At 41.9% G+C, this 21,112-nt stretch overlaps 2 protein-coding genes across 3 annotated transcripts; both read right to left on the bottom strand.

Annotated features, from left to right (window-relative positions):
• Positions 1-999: 999 nt before the first annotated feature.
• Positions 1,000-6,621, bottom strand: LOC128621795 (T-lymphocyte activation antigen CD80). 2 transcript variants are annotated; one of them, XM_053647761.1, is made up of 7 exons: positions 6,605-6,621; positions 6,160-6,274; positions 5,409-5,452; positions 4,799-5,122; positions 3,338-3,634; positions 2,886-3,215; positions 1,000-1,839 (listed from the first exon to the last, which is right to left on the bottom strand). In XM_053647761.1, exons 2-7 carry the CDS (start codon positions 6,219-6,221, stop codon positions 1,832-1,834), a joined length of 1,065 nt encoding a protein of 354 aa, XP_053503736.1. In that variant the 5' UTR covers positions 6,222-6,274; positions 6,605-6,621; the 3' UTR covers positions 1,000-1,831. The 2 variants fall into 2 exon arrangements, with proteins under 2 accessions (XP_053503736.1, XP_053503734.1); XM_053647759.1 differs by lacking the exon at positions 6,605-6,621 and having other exon boundaries at positions 6,160-6,334.
• A 2,756-nt stretch (positions 6,622-9,377) lies between these two features.
• Positions 9,378-20,195, bottom strand: fzd4 (frizzled class receptor 4). Its single transcript, XM_053647546.1, has 2 exons — positions 19,682-20,195; positions 9,378-13,580 (listed from the first exon to the last, which is right to left on the bottom strand). Exons 1-2 carry the CDS (start codon positions 19,979-19,981, stop codon positions 12,213-12,215), a joined length of 1,668 nt encoding a protein of 555 aa, XP_053503521.1. The 5' UTR covers positions 19,982-20,195; the 3' UTR covers positions 9,378-12,212.
• Between the last annotated feature and the right edge of the window lie 917 nt (positions 20,196-21,112).

Here is a 21,112-nt window from a genome sequence, read left to right as displayed (position 1 = left end):
TATGGTAAAGCTGTCTCATATTCTGTGTTGAAGTCGAAATGTATGGAGTCCATTACAGGTCCTTGCTGATGTGTAACTGAAGCTGCTCGCTCTCCCACCCAAGGGTCCTATTGATTGAGAGTGTTGTGTATGTCCTTCTGAAGTCCACAACCAGTTCCTTCTTGCTGACAGTTAGGAACAGGTTGTTGGCCTAGCACCCTTGTATTTAAGACTGAACTGTTCTCAATGAACAGCTGTTTCACATAGTTCTTCCTTCCCATGTTGAGATGAGATAGGGTAGTGTGTAGGACATAGGAGATGGTGTCATCATGGATCAATTTGATCGGTAAGTGAACTGGAGAGGGTCTAGCTTGCTGAGTTGAGAGAAGTACATGAGGTCTGTGGTGAGTCTCTCAGAAGCTCTTCGGCACCACAGCGCTCAGGGCCACTGGAGAGTAAACGCTCATTTCAGTTGGAGTGGATTACTTGGACACAGGGGACAATGGATTGTGTCAGGGACAGATAGTGGTGAGGACTGTGCTAGTTGGTGAACCCTTCCGGGTATATCATCTGGGCCCGCAACCTTCTTAACATTCATAGTGCATGCACAAACCTCCCAACAACTGCGGCAATCTGCTCTGGGAGATAAAGTCCACATATTGCTTCCCAATTCCTACAGATCTGCCCATGATCCAAAGCTTATTGGTCAAGCATGGTGGAGGTAGTGTCATGGCTTGGGCTTGCATCAGTGGCCTCTCCATTCAAGAGACTGAAGGGAGAAAAACCGCCCAAAACAAACAACTGAAAGAAATAAGCAAGAAATATGCAACCAAATATTGTGTTATTTACCCACCCCATTTATTATCTATGTACGGGGTGGTCTGCCCCCAAAGGTGCCAAGCAGTTTAACACATCTAGATGGAAATATCAGGAAATGAAAGCTGAAATTCTGACCAATCATCTCATATTAATCTTTTGGAGATTTCGTCGAAAGCATCTGAAAAATTCAATTCAATTCAATTCAATTCAATTCAATTTATTTGTATAGCGCTTTTTACAATAGACATTGTCTCAAAGCAGCTTTACAGAAATATCAACATGGTATACAGATATTAAAGGTGCGAATTTATCCCAACTGAGCAAGCCACTGAGTGGCGACGGTGGCAAGGAAAAACTCCCTAAGATGTTTTAAGATGTTTAAAAATTCAATGTGTGTTTGTGTGTGTGTGTGTGTGTGTGTAGCTCTTTAGGAAAGTTTTGCTCATTCAAAGAACTTACGAATAACTTACGAGTCTTGCATACATTTTTACATTTTCTTCACGTCTCACTGATTTCAACTAGCATTTACATAAAAAAAACTTTTAATAAATCTTTGGTTGGCATGCACATCTGGACAGTTAACGTATAGAAAAAATAGATCACACACACACACACGTACATGCAGATATATTTCAACATTATTAATTTCTTTATTAAGAAATTCTTCTGGCTGTTTAGACATGTTTATATTTATACATGACATTTCATAGCAATTACTTTTTAAAATACTGATCCTTTACAAATTTCTATTCCTTGGAATTGGGAGAATAAAAGAAGACCTATATAGGTGTGCTGAGATATTGCTTGTACAAGTATGATTGTCAGTGAAACTTTACTTTTTTTTAGATAAACGTAAGCGAATCTTAATTAGAAATAGTCTAGATGTGGATACTGACTGCATGTGACACGACTCCCCCAACAGAGCAGGTGATCCAGGTGTTAAGCATCCGTCTGCAGTTCAGCGTAACAACGTGGGACACGTTCCAAAGGAGCGAGTCTCTGTCCTGCGTAAACACAGGGTCCCCTTTGCTCTTCAGGAGGCTGGGGGGAAGTTAAAATTCCAAAAATTAGTTAATCACACACACTGTAAACACACTTTAGACACACACACAAACACACACACACACACACACAAACACACCAGCCGCTATACATGATGACATTATCAAATGCATTATGACGAATGCGCAAGAAAACTTTTGAAAGACTTTGGAGAAGCTGATATTGGCGTACATATGTATACGTTTTTTTCCCCCATAGAACATACTATGACTTAGTCTTTCATGTAAGCAGAGAAGGAACTCTGAACTACAGTTCCCAGCAGCCACTGCATCACAGTCACATGACCACCTGCACCTGAATCACTTTCCTGTTAATCATGGGCATAACCACGCATTCTTTGGGGGGGTCGTGTCCCCCCGAATGTTGAGGAAATACCAATCTGTCCCCCCAATATACAGTACAAAACATTTTCTATATGTCCCCCTTTAATGAACCCTGCCAACGGATCTGTCTTTTCTACATCTATTCTATTTATTTATGTCTATTCCTTTTTAATATATTTATGACCCTGACCCAGAGGGCCAGGACTGCCAGAAGGAGGGAGTGTATTTTGGCGTATTCCGGGAGAAGCGCCTTTGGTGGGGTTCTGTCATGTAAGCAAAGAAGTAACTCTGAACTACAGTTCCCAGCAGCCCCTGCATCACAGTCACATGACCACCTGCACCTGAATCGAGCACTTGTGCATATAGCCACAGTTTGCACTGCACTCTTTGTCTCACGTTTGTCTTTGTAACCGTGTTTTGTTCTTTGGTTCATGTTTAGTCTTTGCCACAGTGTTTTGCCCCAAAGTCATAGTGTCTTTTTGTATGTTTAGTTCTTTATTAAACTTTAAAATCTGCACTTGCATCCGTCTCAAACTCCATATCGTGACTTAGTCTTCAGAAGATGATGGTTCTTTTGCTGACAGGAAGTCATTTAAATAACCAATCTTTATGTAATAACTATTGGTGGGGGAACATCTCAAACTTTTAGGCAGATTTAAAGTGTGTGTGTGTGTGTGTGTGTGTGTGTGTGTGTACGTGTACCTGTAACTGTAACTGTGAGGTGAAACTTGTTTTTTTTGATGAGAGAGTCACTACTGAAAAAGGTGATACAGGTGTACTCTCCCTCGTCGGCAGGAGAGAGCTCGTACATCTCCATGCTGAGTTCTGTTTGGTTGACGATGGTGCGATCTTTGTACTCTTCAGGCACTGTGAGTGGACCTCTGGAGTAAAACCCGTTGATGAAGACTTCCTTACCATCTACTGTCTTAAGGAAGTAAAGCCTGTTAACGATGTGTGGGTGCTGCAGCTCACAGTGCATTTTCACACTTCCACCCACAATCCCCTTCACATAACGCACTACAGGACCGGCACCTACAGAGACACACATCACACAGATTTTACATAGGAGACATTCAGAATAGCAAGGCAATTTGTGTGTGTGTGTGTGTGTGTGTGTGTGTGTGTGTGTGTGTGTGTGTGTGTACAGTACTCACACACACTAACACCATGTGACACAACTCCCCCAACAGAGCAGGTGATCCAGGTGTTAACCATCCATCTGCAGTTCAGCATAACAACGTGGGACACGTTCCAAAGGAGCGAGTCTCTGTCCTGCGTAAACACAGGGACCCTTTTTCTCATCAGGAGGTTGCTCATGTCAGCTCCGACCACACCCCAGGTTACACTGCTGCGAGGATATCCCCCTGACGCCGAGCATCCGATCACGCAGTTATAGTCGGCTGGGTCACTGCCGCAACCCCAGATGGTTATGACTGAAACGCTGTAATTGGCTGAGATAAAAACAAGATAAACAGACACAGAAAGAGAGGGGGAAGTTAAAATTCCAAAAATTAGTTAATCATACACACTGTACACTGTTCACACACACACAGACACACACACATACACACACCAGCCACTATGCATAATGACATTATCAAATGCATTATCACTCGGCATGGAATGCGCAAGAAAACTTTTGAAAGATTGTGGAGAAGCTGGTATTGGCGTACATATGTATACGTTTTTTTCCCCCATAGACTTAGCCATTTTCTTTAAGATACTGACAAAATCTGTTGCATTTTTGTTCTATTTCAGTCGATTCACTCTATGGGATAGAACCCACTATGGAATCCCATAGATCTTGCATGTTACCTGAAAAACTTTGGCAAGTGAAGGTGAAACAGGAGAACCCGCTCCACTTGGAGTTTAAATGCATCGGGAAGCAATGATCTTGGATGATCTCGAGGGCTCTGGTGCCACATAGCTCAGGCAGGTGGAGCAGCTCTACAGTAGGTTTGGTTATTTCAGCAACTCAATAAACCAAGTAATGCGTAGATCCTGCACTTTCACTCGGCTATGCCGTGACGTGCGGTGTCTTTTCTAGTCTACGCCGTTCAGTAACACTGTTTTCTATCCTAGCATGATCAAGTTCAAGTTCAAGTTCGAGTGGTTTTATTATCATTTCAGCCATATACAGCTGGTTACAGTACACAGTGAAATGAAACAACGTTCCTCCAGGATCACGCTGCTACATAAAACAACACACTAACCAACTGAGACGACACGGAACTAAACAAGATCTACAAATTTCTACACAAAGTGCACGTGTAGACGTGTGCTAACAACACAGGACAGTACAATACTACTAAATAAGGACAAGCGGCACAGAAGTAACAGTGTAGCATCGAACAGTACACAGTTTTAGTGTGGAAGTGTCTGATATAACAGCTAGTGCAGAAGATACTGTAGGTGCCAAGGAGTAACAATATAATTTAAAATGGTATAAATGTAAACATAACATGCTCTGACTTAGTCTTCAGCAGATGATGGTTCTTTTACTGACAGGAAGTCATTTAAATAACCAATCTTTATGTAATAACTGTGGGGGGGGGGGGAAACCATCTCAAATGTTTAGGCAGATTTAAAGTGTGTGCGTGGGTGTGGGTGTGTACCTGTAACTGTGAGGTGAAACTTGGTTTTTTTGATGAGAGAGTCACTACTGAAAAAGATGATACAGGTGTACTCTCCCTCGTCGGCAGGAGAGAGCTTGTACATCTCCATGCTGAGTTCTGTTTGGTCGACGATGGTGCGATCTTTGTACTCTTCAGGCACTGTGAGTGGACCTCTGGAGTAAAACCCGTTGATGAAGACTTCCATACCATCTTCTGTCTTCTGGAAGTAAACTCTGCTAACGATGTGTGGGTGCTCCAGCTCACAGTGCATTTTTACACTTCCACCCACAATCCCCTGCACATTGTGCACTACAGGACCGGCACCTACAGACACACACATCACTCAGATTTTACATAGGAGACACTCAGAATAGCAAGGCGATTTGTGTGTGTGTGTGTGTGTGTGTGTTTTCTTTTGTCAGCTTTTATTTAAGATCCAAAAGCTTCATTTTAGTTACTGAGGTTTTGTTTAGGGTTAGATTTAAAGTGTAGCACAACATCAGTTAGTTGTATATATATATATATATATATATATATATATATATATATATATATATATATATATATATATATATATAAAAGACATTTGTCTAATTTATGTGTGTTTTACCTGTGCTCATTAACTGCAGAGTTGAGATGATGACAAACAGGAACCTGAAATATTAATAGCACAAAAAAAAAAATTTGCATTTAAGGAAATTAACATTACTAAATAAGCTTAGTCCTCTATTATTATTATTATTATTATTATTATTATTATTATTATATAATTACACTAAATGCACTATAAATCAGCTGTCCCATTAACATGCTTGGTAATTTATACACTTTATAAACTAGCATTAGCAAAATGCTATATCCTGGAGTAATTTTTCATTTGGATTGACCGATGAAAAAAAAAACTGCCTATGGCGTTTAAATGATTTGGAATGTTGCACAAAAGCAAACACAGTACTTGACTTGTACATTGGAATTTTGTGTGTGTGTGTGTGTGTGTGTGTGTGTATAAAACCCCAGTTCCGAAAAAGTTGGGACAGTATGGAAAATGCAAAAAACCTAACAAACAAAAGAGTCATTTGAACATTCAGTTCACGCTGTAGTATACTGAAAACACATTATTAACACATTATTTTATGCTTTACTTTGTGAATTTTATTTATTTATATCCGATGACTGCAACACACTCGAACAAAGTCGGGACAGTCGACTGTTTAGCACTGTCTGACACCAGCTTTTCCTTTAATAACACTTATTAAGCGTTTGAGTGAAGACCCCAGTTGGTTAAGTTTAGCGAGCGGAAGTTTCCCCATTCATCCCTTATGCATTTCTTCAGCTGCGCGACTCTACAAGGCGTTCGTTACCTTATTCTGTTCTTCATAATGCGCAGCACGTTCTTAATCGGAGACGGGTCACCAATAAGCATATCGCATTTCCACTGAACAGGAGAGAGACAGTCGGTGATGAACGCTCACCAGGCTAATACAGAAAGAAGAACCAACTCATTTTGGTTTGCAGTCGTGAACTATGTACTCGGAATGAACAGAGTAAACAGTATGACTAGAGGCCTGTTTCACCAACTGAGTTCAACAAACTCAGAGTCACAGAGTAAGTTTTGAGTTGACAAAACCAAACAGATCCACCCCGGGGTTAATTAAGATCTAAGCCCACAGGAATTTGTAACCCCAACAGAGGAGGATTTTCTGTCTACGCTTGCCACTCTCTGTCAGGACCTTGACGACCCCGCTTTGCCTCTGAGCCTAATTGACTTGGATACGCTGCAGTCCCTAGAAGTACAGTTGAGCTTACCTGGGCTTACTCCTGAACTTCAGTCTCCGCATGAATCCTTGCACACTCCCCTACCACGAGCTCCGCAGAATAGTAGCACATATGGGGGTAGGGTGATTTTTGCAGCAGGGCTAATAGCACTCTTTTTCTTTTTCTACGACCCAGTGTTCTATTGTATCTATGTACTATTCATACCATGACGCTGGTTATCAACTTTCTCATTCAGCCCAGGTTTTATCCCTGAATCAAGGTTTACTCAGCGAGCGCATGCGTGCACATAAAAGCCAGACGTTTTCAGCAATAACGTTCAGCATGAAAAAAAAAAAAAAACAACAGGTGTGCATACTTCTGGTTGAAGAGGAAGAAATTATTCTGTGGAAATATGATGAAATTTATTAAACCTGTGAAAAGTAACACTGTCGCAGCTGCCAGAGCTCGGGAACATTACCGCACAACGAGAATAACCGCTCTGAAAACGCACGTATAACCCCAACATATTACATGTCATTTCATTTACTCTAAAAGTAAATGTTTTCATTAAATATTAATCAAATAGATATCAAGTCATCTGGGATTGTTTGTGTCTGTCTCTGAAAATTCGCTTCCTTCGAGGTGTCCTTCGTATTATTGGCGCTCCGAGCTCCACATATATGTCATATTTTACATGTTAGAAGACATAGGAGAGAGATGTAAGGAGATATAAGTTGCAAGTGCTCCATGACGCTAAACTAGGAAGTGTTCTAGAAGGCTAAACAATATTTATTTGTTGCAGGAAGGGCAGGGTTTAGAGGACGGGGTGATCTAATGAATGCGTGTCCACCTGTGTGTACTTAATTTTACCCGTTGCGAGTGAGGATGCGGAGCAGAGAGAAACAGTGCCAACTTCTCCTGGTGGTGTTCTGCTGAGCCTAGGAGTGTGCATGACTGTGGAAGGTTTTGGTTTTTGATTAAAGCACATATTTTCGTTAAAAAGGCTGAACTGAAAAGCTGAGCAGGAAATAACCCCCAAATAACTCAACACCCCATTCTCACCTGCCTCCTTACTTTTCCAGACCTCATCAAAAGGTGTTTACAGTGGTGCAGAAAGCTGGGTTCATCGATTTGGTGTCGTCGTCCTTCGTGGAAATTGCGAAGTATCTCACCGACCTCCACCAAGCCAAATATCAAGCCTTCCTTGACTTGTGCACCGAGCAGAAATATTGCTTGGAGGTCCTGGTGATGGCACAGGCATTTGTAGAGCTCTTTGAGTGTGTTACGGTAGCATGGGCACGGCCCAGATTCAAGTATGCTGTCACCAGCTCCCACTAGAAAATCAGCTGGAGTACAAGGATGTAAAAAGGGCGACCCTACAAGGGGTTAGTCGATCTCCAGAACAACACTGTGAGCAGTTCCAGATCCTGACCTTCAACAAATACAGAGTCTTTATCTTTGGCCAGCAGGTCCAAGATTTCGGTCACAGGTGGCTGCTAAAGGAGGGACACAAAAGTCTACATTGTAGACCACATGTTTGAGGAGCAGTTTGTTGCGAGTACCACCGACCTTCCACATTGTATGAGGCTATCTATCTGGCTGAGGACCATCTAGCGGTATATTCCCCTTCTTCCTTATCTCACTGTCCTTCTTGGCTTAAACATTTGAGGGCCGTTCTGAGATCCTTGAGACAAGCAGGACTCGCAGCAAATCCAAGGAAGTGTTCAATCGGACAGGCGGAAGTACAGTACCTGGGCTTCCACTTGGGTAATACCAGGTGTGTCCCCAAATTGATAAGACTGCAGCAATTGTGGCCTGCCTAAGACCCATGACCAAAAAGAAGGTGAGGAAGTTTCAGAGGCTGGCCTGCTATTATTGTAGGTTTGTGCCTAATTATTCAGCCATCATCAACACTCTGACTGACCTCAGTAAATTCTCTTGACTTCTCTCTCCGTTTTGTTTTACAGACTGATGTGGACAGATGTTGGACAGAGGGCTGGGGGCCACGTTGTCCCGGTTGGTGGAGGAGGTGCTGTGATCAGCTGCAAGCTCTTAATGTGGGACAGCAAGCACAGCATGATAGAGAATGATCCAAGCATGATATGCTTGGCTGTGCCTTATTCTTCTTTTTCGGACCATGCCCCACTCCGGTGACTCCAACCCATGAAAGAGGCCAACAGGTGTATCATTAATTGGTAACTGGTACTTTAGCCATTCAAATTCAAGTAGGTCCACAAGTCAGGGAGGCTGTGGAAGATTTCTATCTCTCCATTAGGGCGTCGGCTGCAGGCGGGTCGCCTCCCCATCCTTAGTTTGGTGACGGGGCAGCGGGGACATGGCTTAGTCATTAGAAACACAATTTTGTTTATAAATAGTGTTCTAGAATGGTACTATGGTCTACTTTCTGTCTGTAGGCATGGCTAATGCTAGTATTATCCTAATAAACAGTAAAGATGTGTTCAGTTACGTTAAGAACATTGGTAGAACTTCCACACAAATACGCCAGCCCAGTAAATCCAACCGTGTGTGTGTGTGTGTGTGTATGTGTGTGCGTGTGTGAGTGTGAATGTGTATGAAGGAGAGGTTTGAGAATCTCTAGAATGCTCTCCATCATCCATTTACCTTAATAAACCTGATGTAATAAACCTCTCAAATGTGGACAAAACCGCTCTCAAGTCCTTTATAAACCTCTTTCCTGAAGGAAATGCTCTTGTCAGTTTCGTTTTATATTGTATTTATAATGATTTCGATGTGCAATAAATTTTTAACCATCCATGTGTATGAACTTCTTACACACACACACACACACACACAGGCACACAAATTAAGTGTCAGAAACCCAGAGTTTTTAATTTCATCTTCGTCCCATACAAAACTGTTTAAATAACAAACCTGTTTTACATTTTGTTGATTTTTTTTTTACAAAGATAAATTAGCATTTTACAATATTACAACACAATTAAAAGCTACACAAAAAAAAAATAATAACAAACCCAGAACACACTAATCCAGAAGAACTTCACAGACTTCCGGTAAAGTGTGTGTGTGTGTGTGTCTGAGGCACTTTAGTAAAAGTTTGTAACATGACATACATTCATACATTCACTTCAGCGATTGTCTTGCACTTTACATTGTGTGTGTGTGTTTGTGTGTGCACGTGCCCTTGCCCCACACTTACCCCACATTTCTTGCATCGTCATTTTAAAGGTTCACCCTAAATGTTTAAGACCAGGAAGGTTCTAGAACATCCACACCGTTTTCACTACAATGTGCTATTTAGGGAGCATTGTCTAGTAGCACAGTGGAGAACAGTGTCTTAACAATATACCCCAGAGGACTGCATGAGAGTAGGGAACCATTTCGGATAGCAGACGGGGTTTGGGAAGGCTAAGCCTAAAAAGTTCTAGATTAGTAAACCCAGTCTCTATGTGCTTCACTTGGTTTGTAATAAACCTTTTCCACAAAAAATGGAGGACTCATCGTGTTCCAGGTGAGGTGACGTGTAAGCTTATTTGTGCTAGTCTGAGAAGATCTGTGTTTTAATCATAACTTTAGTTCAATCTTCTTAACTAGTACAGCACAAGGTAGTTAGAACAGTGGTCAAAAACAACCAAACAACCAAATCCCTTGTAAGGGAAACTTGTAGGAGGATCACAGGGGCAGTTTTATTGTTTATCCATTGCTAGCTAGGCTAGCTAGCAAACTCGAACTACCTGATTAGCGGTTAATTCATTTCAAAATAGCTCTAGTTAGTCCTGTTTGTGTTGCATGATCATTAAATAGCCATGGTTTACTGTATTTAATATGTAAATAACATGAATTTTTGCGTCTCACATTGCGCCATTTGCACACAAAAAAAAACACAACTGAAATACATAGACACGAGGTAAAATGATTTCCCATAAACCTTACAGCTGATTTATTTTTTTTAATCGATGATACCAAGACTAATCTTTGAAGATGTGTCCAGAATTGTTAGCAAAATCAACGACAAGAAATTCCAAGCTGCATAAAAGATAAAAAATCCTTCACGGAAGAATTCATTCAGAGCTAGCGGAGTACGGTAACGTTAACCGGTGTTAGCGTTAACATGATCATGAAGCTAGGCGTGTAGTGAAGTAAATATCTGATATCATTTACCTCAGTTCAGCTCAGTTCTATTCAGAACTCTATGCTAGCAGTCAATGAGGAGAGAGGAACACACACATTTGAGGTTAGCTTTTGAGTCTGTCAGATTAGCTTCGTTTATTTCTACTCGTTGCAGCTTGTTTGTTTCATTTGATTCCACTGCAGTTCCCATTTGTTTTTGATTCTATTCGGATTTCTTTCGCTACATTGTTTTTGTTGCATTGGAAGTAAAGTTGACCTACGAAGGCTACTTACAGCAGCCCCCCCTCCCCCGGAAGTGTGAAAAGCACCCGTTTCCTCTGCTAGGCGTTCAGGGAAGATAAATTTATCTGTGGTAAATATAAGGAACCACACATGATAGAGTTGCAGTACATCAACATGGAGACAGAACATTAAGTATATGCTGAGTATCATTTCCTGGTGCCCACAACCTACTTTACTACTTCCTCTGATAAACTCGGCGTGAGTTCTGTAAACCGGTATTAGATTTATAGTTCTCTACATTGGAAGAATCTCCTAGTTGACGTTAATCCTTGAAATTTTAGCAAGGTAGCCATTTTACATTTAAGACACTTCTCACATAACTAGGAGAAATAGATTGCTAATTGGAAACACTCCAGGATTTTTTCAGAAATCGTCTGATTTCACTGTTTTGTTTTGTTTTTTTGTTTTGAAATTCGCCATCAGGTCACCATCGTGTTTTTAAGATGTTGCCTATCACCAGGTTCAATTCGTCAGCTAATGAACAAGACTCTTGGCTGGTTCATTCAGTAATGAACCATCCAAATTTTAACATGTTGCTAATATCTGGACCGTCGGTTATGTGGTTACCCGGGAAACAAGAAAAGAGCCTATAATGGAGGACATCCAATGCAGACACAAAATCCATACAAACGATGTATCCTACATAGACTGTCCACGATGGACCGATGACGTTCAACATGTTTATGTGAACTATATAGTGAACGGGGTGTGGCGTTGAGGATACATCCACATTGGAGTGAACTTTAGTGAAACAAAACAAAACATCACTCAGTGTGTTTCCCAAATCAGTGCTACATATTGCTAATGACTGAAGAGCTCGCGAGCAGGGTGCTATTTTGCATACAGGAAGTCAAACGCTAAACCGGGGTTTTAGAATCCGATTGCGGAGGACAGATCTCGATGCGAGGTAAATGGTGCTGTAAAGGAGAAGGAAAAAAACCTCAATTTCCCATGTCTCTTTGCTGCATTGTAAATGAAAGCTACCACAATGTGGGAGCAAAGCAAAGAGTGGCAGGAGGTCTGAGAAACAAGGCACATTGTCCATTCAGCAAAACTGGAGAAGCAGCCCTGCTACTTCCTGCCACCATGCAGCTTCCTGTCATGACACAACTTCTTATTGTGTGTTTCTGCATGTTTTTCACTGTGCCATATTGTCCAGTGTTTAAAAAACAAAAACAAACAACAATCTGGTGAAATCTGTCCAGAGAGAACAATGATGCAGTGACATCAAGTGTCCACCAGATGTCACTCTGTTCATATCACTGCTTCACACCACAGTCTCATTCCCTTTACCACTGCCATTTTTGTTGGTGTGGGTCCGCCGTGTGTTGCTCTGTGGGCAGAGTAGGCGTGTCCAGCGGCGTTTCCAGGTCTGAAGCGTCTTGGCAGACCACACCCACATGCCACAAGTTACACCCACCAGCAAGGACATGAAGATCCTGAGCATCTCGGCAGCGGCATACGAGTCACTCGGCGCTCGCTGAAAGTCAGACCAATTTGAGACGCGGTAGAAGTAGCACGCCACAACACAGGAAGCCGGGACGGTGTAGAGCACGGAAAAGACGCCTATCTTCACCATAAGCCGCTCCAGCTTGTCCGTCTTGGCGCCGTCCTTCTGCAAGTTGGACCGGATCTTAAACAGCGAGACAAGTCCGGCGGCAATGAACAGCGTCCCAACAGCTAAATAAGTAAACAGTGGTGCCACCACGAAACCAGTGAGTGCCTCCAGGTTCTGGTTGCCGACGTAGCACAGGCCGGTGAGGTCATCCGCATCGACCAGGCGCATGACAAGCACCACGATGGTTTTAATCGCTGGGATGGCCCACGCTGCCACGTGGAAGTAGGAGCTGTGCATCTCAATGGCCTCATGTCCCCACTTAAGTCCTGCTGCTAGGAACCAAGTCAGTGTGAGGATTACCCACCATACGGAGCTCGCCATACCGAAAAAGTAAGCTAACAAGAAGACCACAGCGCAGCCCGAGTTCTTTAAACCGTCCCGCGCTAGGACTGGGACGGCAGCCTCATCGGCATCACATGACACGCGCTCACGTCCAGCTGCTAGCAATACCAGAAAGGCAGCACTGTACGCGTTGTAGCACACGCTCAGAAACGCGACGGGACGCTCTGGGTAGGCGAACCGTCCCGAGTCCAGCAGGAATGTCAACACTGTGAAGGAGGTGGAAACGAAGCAAAGCCCCGCCCACAGTGCCATCCAGGCGTCAGCAAATGTCTTGGCAGAACGGCTGTATAATCCCGAGTCATAGCCACACTGCAGCACGCAGGAACTGCTGCGCTTTGACCATACGTAGCGGTCTGGGGGAGTCGGGTCATCTCCAGGGTCATGGTCAAGAGGGATGCATTCGGCGTCAAGGCCGTGGCGTGGCCGTAGCGTGCGCACTGAAGGAAAGCGAACGTCGTCCTCGTCCTCCTCACCCGGCCCCTCCATGCACATGTGGGCATGGTCATTTGTGGGCGGGAACAGGCTGCAGTTCAGCAGGTCAGGCCACGAAAAGCCGAACTCCTGCAGCACGGGCAAACACTTCCTCTGCACGGACAGACACATGCTGCCACACGGACCAATCAGCTCCGGAACCTTCTCTGTACACATCGGGGCGTAGACTGAACACAGGAAGAACTGACAGAGAGACACAGATAGAGAAAGACAGTTTTAAAATATTTTTTAGACATTGTTTTATATTTTGGCATGCATAAATCTACGTTGATTTACATACATACATGTTAAGAAACAATCACACATACGAAGAGCTCGTCTTTGAGGTGAGCGAGAGCAGGACATTTGGTACCTCAGTGTCCCTCAGAAGGACAATCTGAAGCAAATTGTCCTTTTCTTTCACGAAGTCTTCTGTGTACTGGCAGAAAGTATTTTATTTGTTACTTTACTGGTGAACAATGTACGTTTCTCCTGGAATCTCTCTCTCTCTCTCTCTCTCTCTCGTACTTTTGCACTGTAATTCTGGTAAAGGTGGGACCAGGAACTTCTCCAGACGTATTCCCACAAGAGAGATTAAAAATTTTTGTTTCTGGGGTGAGTTCCAGGAACCTCTTTAGTTAACCTGCTTGAGATTCGTTACATTTTGTAGCAGTTACTCGGGGCTTTCCGTTCCGAACGTTGCCGATCGGTCACAGTTGACTAACCCCTCTTACCAGACCGTTTTAAGAAATACAAATGGGATTGCTAAAGAGTAAATCTGAGCGAAGGTGAACAGATCTGTCATTCCTCTTTCAGGAACTGTTGTGCTCTCATTCACGAAAACTCAGAAGGTTCTCTGGGTTTGCTGAGAACACTTCTATAGTGCAACATTTTTGTGCAAAATATAATGATATTGAATTACTGGGACATTCTTCACCCTTCTTCAGATGGGATTCGTTTATTTAGAACACACACTTCTAATAGTACATACTGCACACACTACACACTACACTCTACTACACGCTTCTAACAGTATATACTCACACACTACACTCTAAGACACACTTCTAACAGTATATACTGCACACACTACACTCTAACACATGCTTCTAACAGTATATACTGCACACACTACACTCTAACACGCTTCTAACAGTATATACTGCACACACTACACACTACACTCTAATACACACTTCTAACAGTATATACTGCACACACTACACACTAACACACGCTTCTAACAGGATATACTGCACACACTACACTCTAAGACACGCTTCTAACAGTATATACTGCACACACTACACACTACACTCTAATACACACTTCTAACAGTATATACTGCACACACTACACACTAACACACGCTTCTAACAGTATATACTGCACACACTACACTCTAACACACGCTTGTAACAGTATATACTGCACACACTACACTCTAACACACGCTTCTAACAGTATATACTGCACACACTACACTCTAACACGCTTCTAACAGTATATACTGCACACACTACATTCTAACACGCTTCTAACAGTATATACTCACTAACTACACACTACACACTAACACACTTCTAACAGTATATACTGCACACACTACACACTACACTCTAACACATGCTTCTAACAGTATATACTGCACACACTACACTCTAACACACGCTTCTAACAGTATATACTGCACACACTACACACTACACTCTAACACACACTTCTAACAGTATATACTGCACACACTACACTCTAACACACACTTCTACCAGTATATACTGCACACACTACATTCTAACACGCTTCTAACAGTATATACTCACACACTACACACTACACTCTAACACACGCTTCAAACATTATATACTGTACACATTACACTCTAACACACGCTTCTAACAGTATATACTGCACACACTACACTATAACACACGCTTCTAACAGTATATAGTGCACACACTACACTCTAACACACGCTTCTAACAGTATATACTGCACACACTACACTCTAACACGCTTCTAGCAGTATATACTGCACACACTACACACTAACACATACTTCTAACAGTATATACTGCACACACTACACTCTAACACACGCTTCTAACAGTATATACTGCACACACTACACTCTAACACGCTTCTAGCAGTATATACTGCACACACTACACACTAACACATACTTCTAACAGTATATACTGCACACACTACACACTACACTCTAACACACACTTCTAACAGTATATACTCACACACTACACTCTAACACACACTTCTAACAGTATATACTGTACACACTACACTCTAACACACTTCTAACAGTATATAGTGCACACACTACATTCTAACATACTTCTAACAGTATATACTCACACACTACACACTACATTCTAACACATACTTCTAACAGTATATACTGCACACACTACACACTACACTCTAACACACACTTCTAACAGTATATACTGTACACACTACACTCTAACACACTTCTAACAGTATATAGTGCACACATTACACTCTAACACGCTTCTAACAGTATATACTGCACACACTACACTCTAACACATGCTTCTAACAGTATATACTGCACACACTACACACTATACACTAACACACACTTCTAACAGTATATAGTGCACACATTACACTCTAACACGCTTCTTACAGTATATACTGCACACACTACACTCTAACACACACTTCTAACAGTATATACTGCACACAATACACACTAACACACTTCTAACAGTATATACTGCACACAATACACACTAACACACTTCTAACAGTATATACTGCACACGCTACACTCTAACACACACTTCTAACAGTATATACTCACACACTACACACCACACTCTAACACACACTTCTAACAGTATATACTCACACACTACATTCTAACACGCTTCTAACAGTATATACTCACACACTACACACTACATTCTAACACATACTTCTAACAGTATATACTGCACACACTACACACTACACTCTAACACACGCTTCTAACAGTATATACTCACACACTACACTCTAACACGCTTCTAACAGTATATACTGCACACACTACACTCTAACACACTTCTAACAGTATATACTGCACACACTACACTCTAACACGCTTCTAACAGTATATACTGCACACACTACACACTATACTCTAACACATGCTTCTAACAGTATATACTGCACACACTACACACTGCACTCTAACACACACTTCTAACAGTATATACTCACACACTACACACTATACACTAACACACACTTCTAACAGTATATAGTGCACACATTACACTCTAACACGCTTCTAACAGTATATACTGCACACACTACACTCTAACACACACTTCTAACAGTATATACTGCACACAATACACACTAACACACTTCTAACAGTATATACTGCACACGCTACACTCTAACACACACTTCTAACAATATATACTCACACACTACACACCACACTCTAACACACACTTCTAACAGTATATACTCACACACTACATTCTAACACGCTTCTAACAGTATATACTCACACACTACACACTACATTCTAACACATACTTCTAACAGTATATACTGCACACACTACACACTACACTCTAACACACACTTCTAACAGTATATACTCACACACTACACTCTAACACGCTTCTAACAGTATATACTGCACACACTACACTCTAACACACTTCTAACAGTATATACTGCACACACTACACTCTAACACGCTTCTAACAGTATATACTGCACACACTACACACTATACTCTAACACATGCTTCTAACAGTATATACTGCACACACTACACACTGCACTCTAACGCACACGTCTAACAGTATATACTCACACACTACACACTATACACTAACACACACTTCTAACAGTATATAGTGCACACATTACACTCTAACACGCTTCTAACAGTATATACTGTACACACTACACTCTAACACATACTTCTAACAGTATATACTCACACACTACACACTACATTCTAACACATACTATTAACAGTATATACTGCACACACTACACACTACACTCTAACACACACTTCTAACAGTATATACTCACACACTACACACTACACTCTAACACACTTCTAACAGTATATACTGCACACAATACACACTAACACACTTCTAACAGTATATACTGCACACACTACACTCTAACACACACTTCTAACAGTATATATTGCACACACTACACTCTAACACGCTTCTAACAGTATATACTGCACACACTACACTCTAACACGCTTCTAACAGTATATACTCACACACTACACACTACACACTAACACACTTCTAACAGCATATACTGCACACACTACACACTACACTCTAACACACGCTTCTAACAGTATATACTGCACACACTACACACTACACTCTAATACACGCTTCTAACAGTATATACTGCACACACTACACACTACACTCTAACACACACTTCTAACAGTATATACTGTACACACTACACACTACACTCTAACACACACTTCTAACAGTATATACTGCACACACTACACACTAACACATGCTTCTAACAGGATATACTCACACACTACACTCTAACACACACTTCTAACAGTATATATTGCACACACTACACTCTAACACGCTTCTAACAGTATATACTGCACACACTACACACTACACTCTAACACACACTTCTAACAGTATATACTGCACACAATACACTCTAACACACACTTCTAACAGGATATACTGCACACACTACATTCGAACACACACTTCTAACAGTATATACTGCACACACTACACACTACACTCTAACACACGCTTCTAACAGTATATACTGCACACACTACACTCTAACACACGTTTCTAACAGTATATACTGCACACAATACATTCGAACAAACACTTCTAACAGTATATACCTCACACACTACACACTACATACTAACACACTTCTAACAGTATATACTGCACACACTACACTCTAACACACGCTTCTAACAGTATATACTGCACACACTACACACTAACACACGCTTCTAACAGGATATACTCACACACTACACGCTAACACACTTCTAACAGTATATACTGAACAGACTACACACTACACTGTAACACACACTTCTAACAGGATATACTCACACACTACACACTACACTCTAACACACTTCTAACATTATATACTGCACACACTACACTCTAACATGCTTCTAACAGTATATACTGCACACATTACACTCTAACACACACTTCTAACAGTATATACTGCACACACTACACTCTAACACACACTTCTAACAGTATATACTGCACACACTACATTCGAACACACACTTCTAACAGTATATACTGCACACACCACACACACACTTCTATATTGCACACACTACACTCTAACACACTTCTAACAGTATATACTGCACAAACTACACACTAACACACTTCTAACAGTATATACTGCACACACCACACACACACTTCTATATTGCACACACTACACTCTAACACACTTCTAACAGGACATATTGCACACACTACACTTTAACACACACTTCTAACAGTATATATTGCACACACTACAAACTTCTAACAGTATATATTGCACACACTACACACTAACACGCTTCTAACAGTATATACTGCACACACTACACACTACACCCTAACACACATTCTAACAGTATATACTGCACACACTACACACTAACACACACTTCTAACAGTATATACTGCACACACTACACACTAGAACAGGAGAGATCTACAGAACAGGACAATGTGTCTTTCATTAACACTCTCCTACTGCTAAAAGAAATTAAACACACCCGAAAGCTACAACAGAAATACAGGTGTGTGTGTGTGTGTGTGTGTGTGTGTGTGTGTGAGAGAGAGAGAGAGAGAGAGAGAGAGAGATCATTTTACATCTTGTGTTTCACTGTACAGTTTGAGAGGTACCCCATGTTTATGTTTAGATCTGTTCACAGTGTCTGAAGGGAGGTGAGGAGGTGAGGACGTGAGGACGGGAGACGACCCCCCCCCCCCCCCCCACACACACACACACAGCAGACCCAAACATATGCATCTACTACCACCAACACACACACACACACCAAAACATACACACACACACACACCAAAACATACACACATGCATACATACATACACACATGCAGAGCTGATTTACCTAAACATAAACAATCTTATCAGTTCAGAAAACTTACACACACAGACAGAGAGAGACAGTGAGATAGAGAGATAGTTAGAGAGAGAGAGAGAGAGACAGAGAGAGAGAGGACTCGTACCCGCAGCTGTTTGGCGCAGCCGTACTGGATGAGCGGGGTGAAAGTGGACAGCTGTAACTCCGCGTCCGCCTGCAGTACATTGCCAACCAAGTTCGGCATGCGCGTGACGTTGTAGCCTAGGTCACGGCACATGGACATGCGGATCGGTTCGCACGCAGACTCCGACTCCTCCTCCTCCGTGCCGCCTGTACCGAACGCGCGCGCCACTCCTGCCCCTCCGCTCAACAGCAGCAGCAGAGCGTGCAGCGCCAGACCCGAGCGCGAGCTCCAAGTCATAGTTCCGCGCGCGCACGCTTTCATCCAAGGGAGAGAAAGAAAAGAAGGGGGGGAAAAAACTCCAAGACAAGCGAAGATTTAATAACAGCAACGATGATAATAATTATCCCGAATGTGTCTTGTGCTCTGTGATGGAAAATAACATCCTGGGGGTCTTAATCTCTTCTGTGCACGTGGCGCGCGATAACCGCGGGGTCGCGAGCTTCACCGGACTGGAACGCTCGGCCAGGCTCTCGGAGTTCTGGAGCGGGAGGAGGAGTTTACAGCTGGAGTACAAAAACGGGATCGGCCAATCAGAGAGTAGTCAGAAAGACAGTGGGCGGGGACATTGTCTATGCGCGCTTATTATTATTATTATTATTATTATTATTATTATTATTATTATTATACACTCAGAATGAAAGGTTTTCCATGTTGCTGTTGTGGAACCACTAAGGGAACGTAATTTGTCCCTTTAGTTTGTATCTTTTATTTAAAAAATATATAATAATGTAAGGTACATTATTACAGTTTAGGGATTACTGATGTAGCTTTACAGTTTTTTTTCCCCAATCGCTAGCATGCACTGCTCAAAACTCTTCACGCAGTCAGCGAAACAGAAGTGTAAGTGGACCAAACTGTCAATCATTTTTAATTGCTTTCACACAAAAATGCATTCACTGACCACATTCTCCGAAATCCATGAACTCTTTTCTCATTCCTACTCCATCACCTGCAAAACGACCAACTTTCCGGCACGTTTTCGAACGCTAACATACTGTTCCCAAAACTGTTAAAAACTAGAGATGCACCAATGGATCTGCCGATAAAGGATATTTTTCACGTTATGATCAGGGCTGATTATATCCTGTCATTCAAAAGAGGGCGGGAAAACACACTGATTTCGTGGTGTGTGTAAAGATGTCTCTTGTGTGGAATGATGACAAAACTGCAGTTTGTAAGCTCTGTAATCTCTGCACTGATAAACCTTTACACTGGAAGTGAGCAGCAGTGAAGCGGGAGTTTCGACGTTGAGTCGAATTATTTATTTTATTTTATTTTTTTGCCACGCTGAATTAAAGGGCCAGTACACTGATGAAAGATTTAAATGAAGATGAGGTGACAAAAAGTATATATTGCACAGAAAAATATATTTGTAGAGTAGTGTATTTCATA

The sequence above is a fragment of the Ictalurus furcatus genome, chromosome 17 (assembly GCF_023375685.1).
Source record: "Ictalurus furcatus strain D&B chromosome 17, Billie_1.0, whole genome shotgun sequence".
Classification (NCBI taxonomy): Eukaryota; Metazoa; Chordata; class Actinopteri; order Siluriformes; family Ictaluridae; genus Ictalurus; species Ictalurus furcatus.
This window is presented reverse-complemented; position numbering and strand designations above follow the sequence as displayed.

Excerpts from the sequence above, each read along its gene's own strand:
- LOC128621795 (XM_053647761.1), bottom strand. The coding sequence starts at position 6,221 with ATGCTTATTGGTGACCCGTCTCCGATTAAGAACGTGCTGCGCATTATG. Across the intron at positions 5,453-6,159 it reads ATTATGAAGAACAGAATAAG|GTTCCTGTTTGTCATCATCT; the intron begins GTAACGAACGCC and ends TTAATATTTCAG. Across the intron at positions 3,635-4,798 it reads GTTTCACCTCACAGTTACAG|CCAATTACAGCGTTTCAGTC; the intron begins GTACACACCCAC and ends TTTTTATCTCAG.
- fzd4 (XM_053647546.1), bottom strand. The coding sequence starts at position 19,981 with ATGAAAGCGTGCGCGCGCGGAACTATGACTTGGAGCTCGCGCTCGGGT. Across the intron at positions 13,581-19,681 it reads GCTGCGCCAAACAGCTGCGG|TTCTTCCTGTGTTCAGTCTA; the intron begins GTACGAGTCCTC and ends TCTCTCTGTCAG.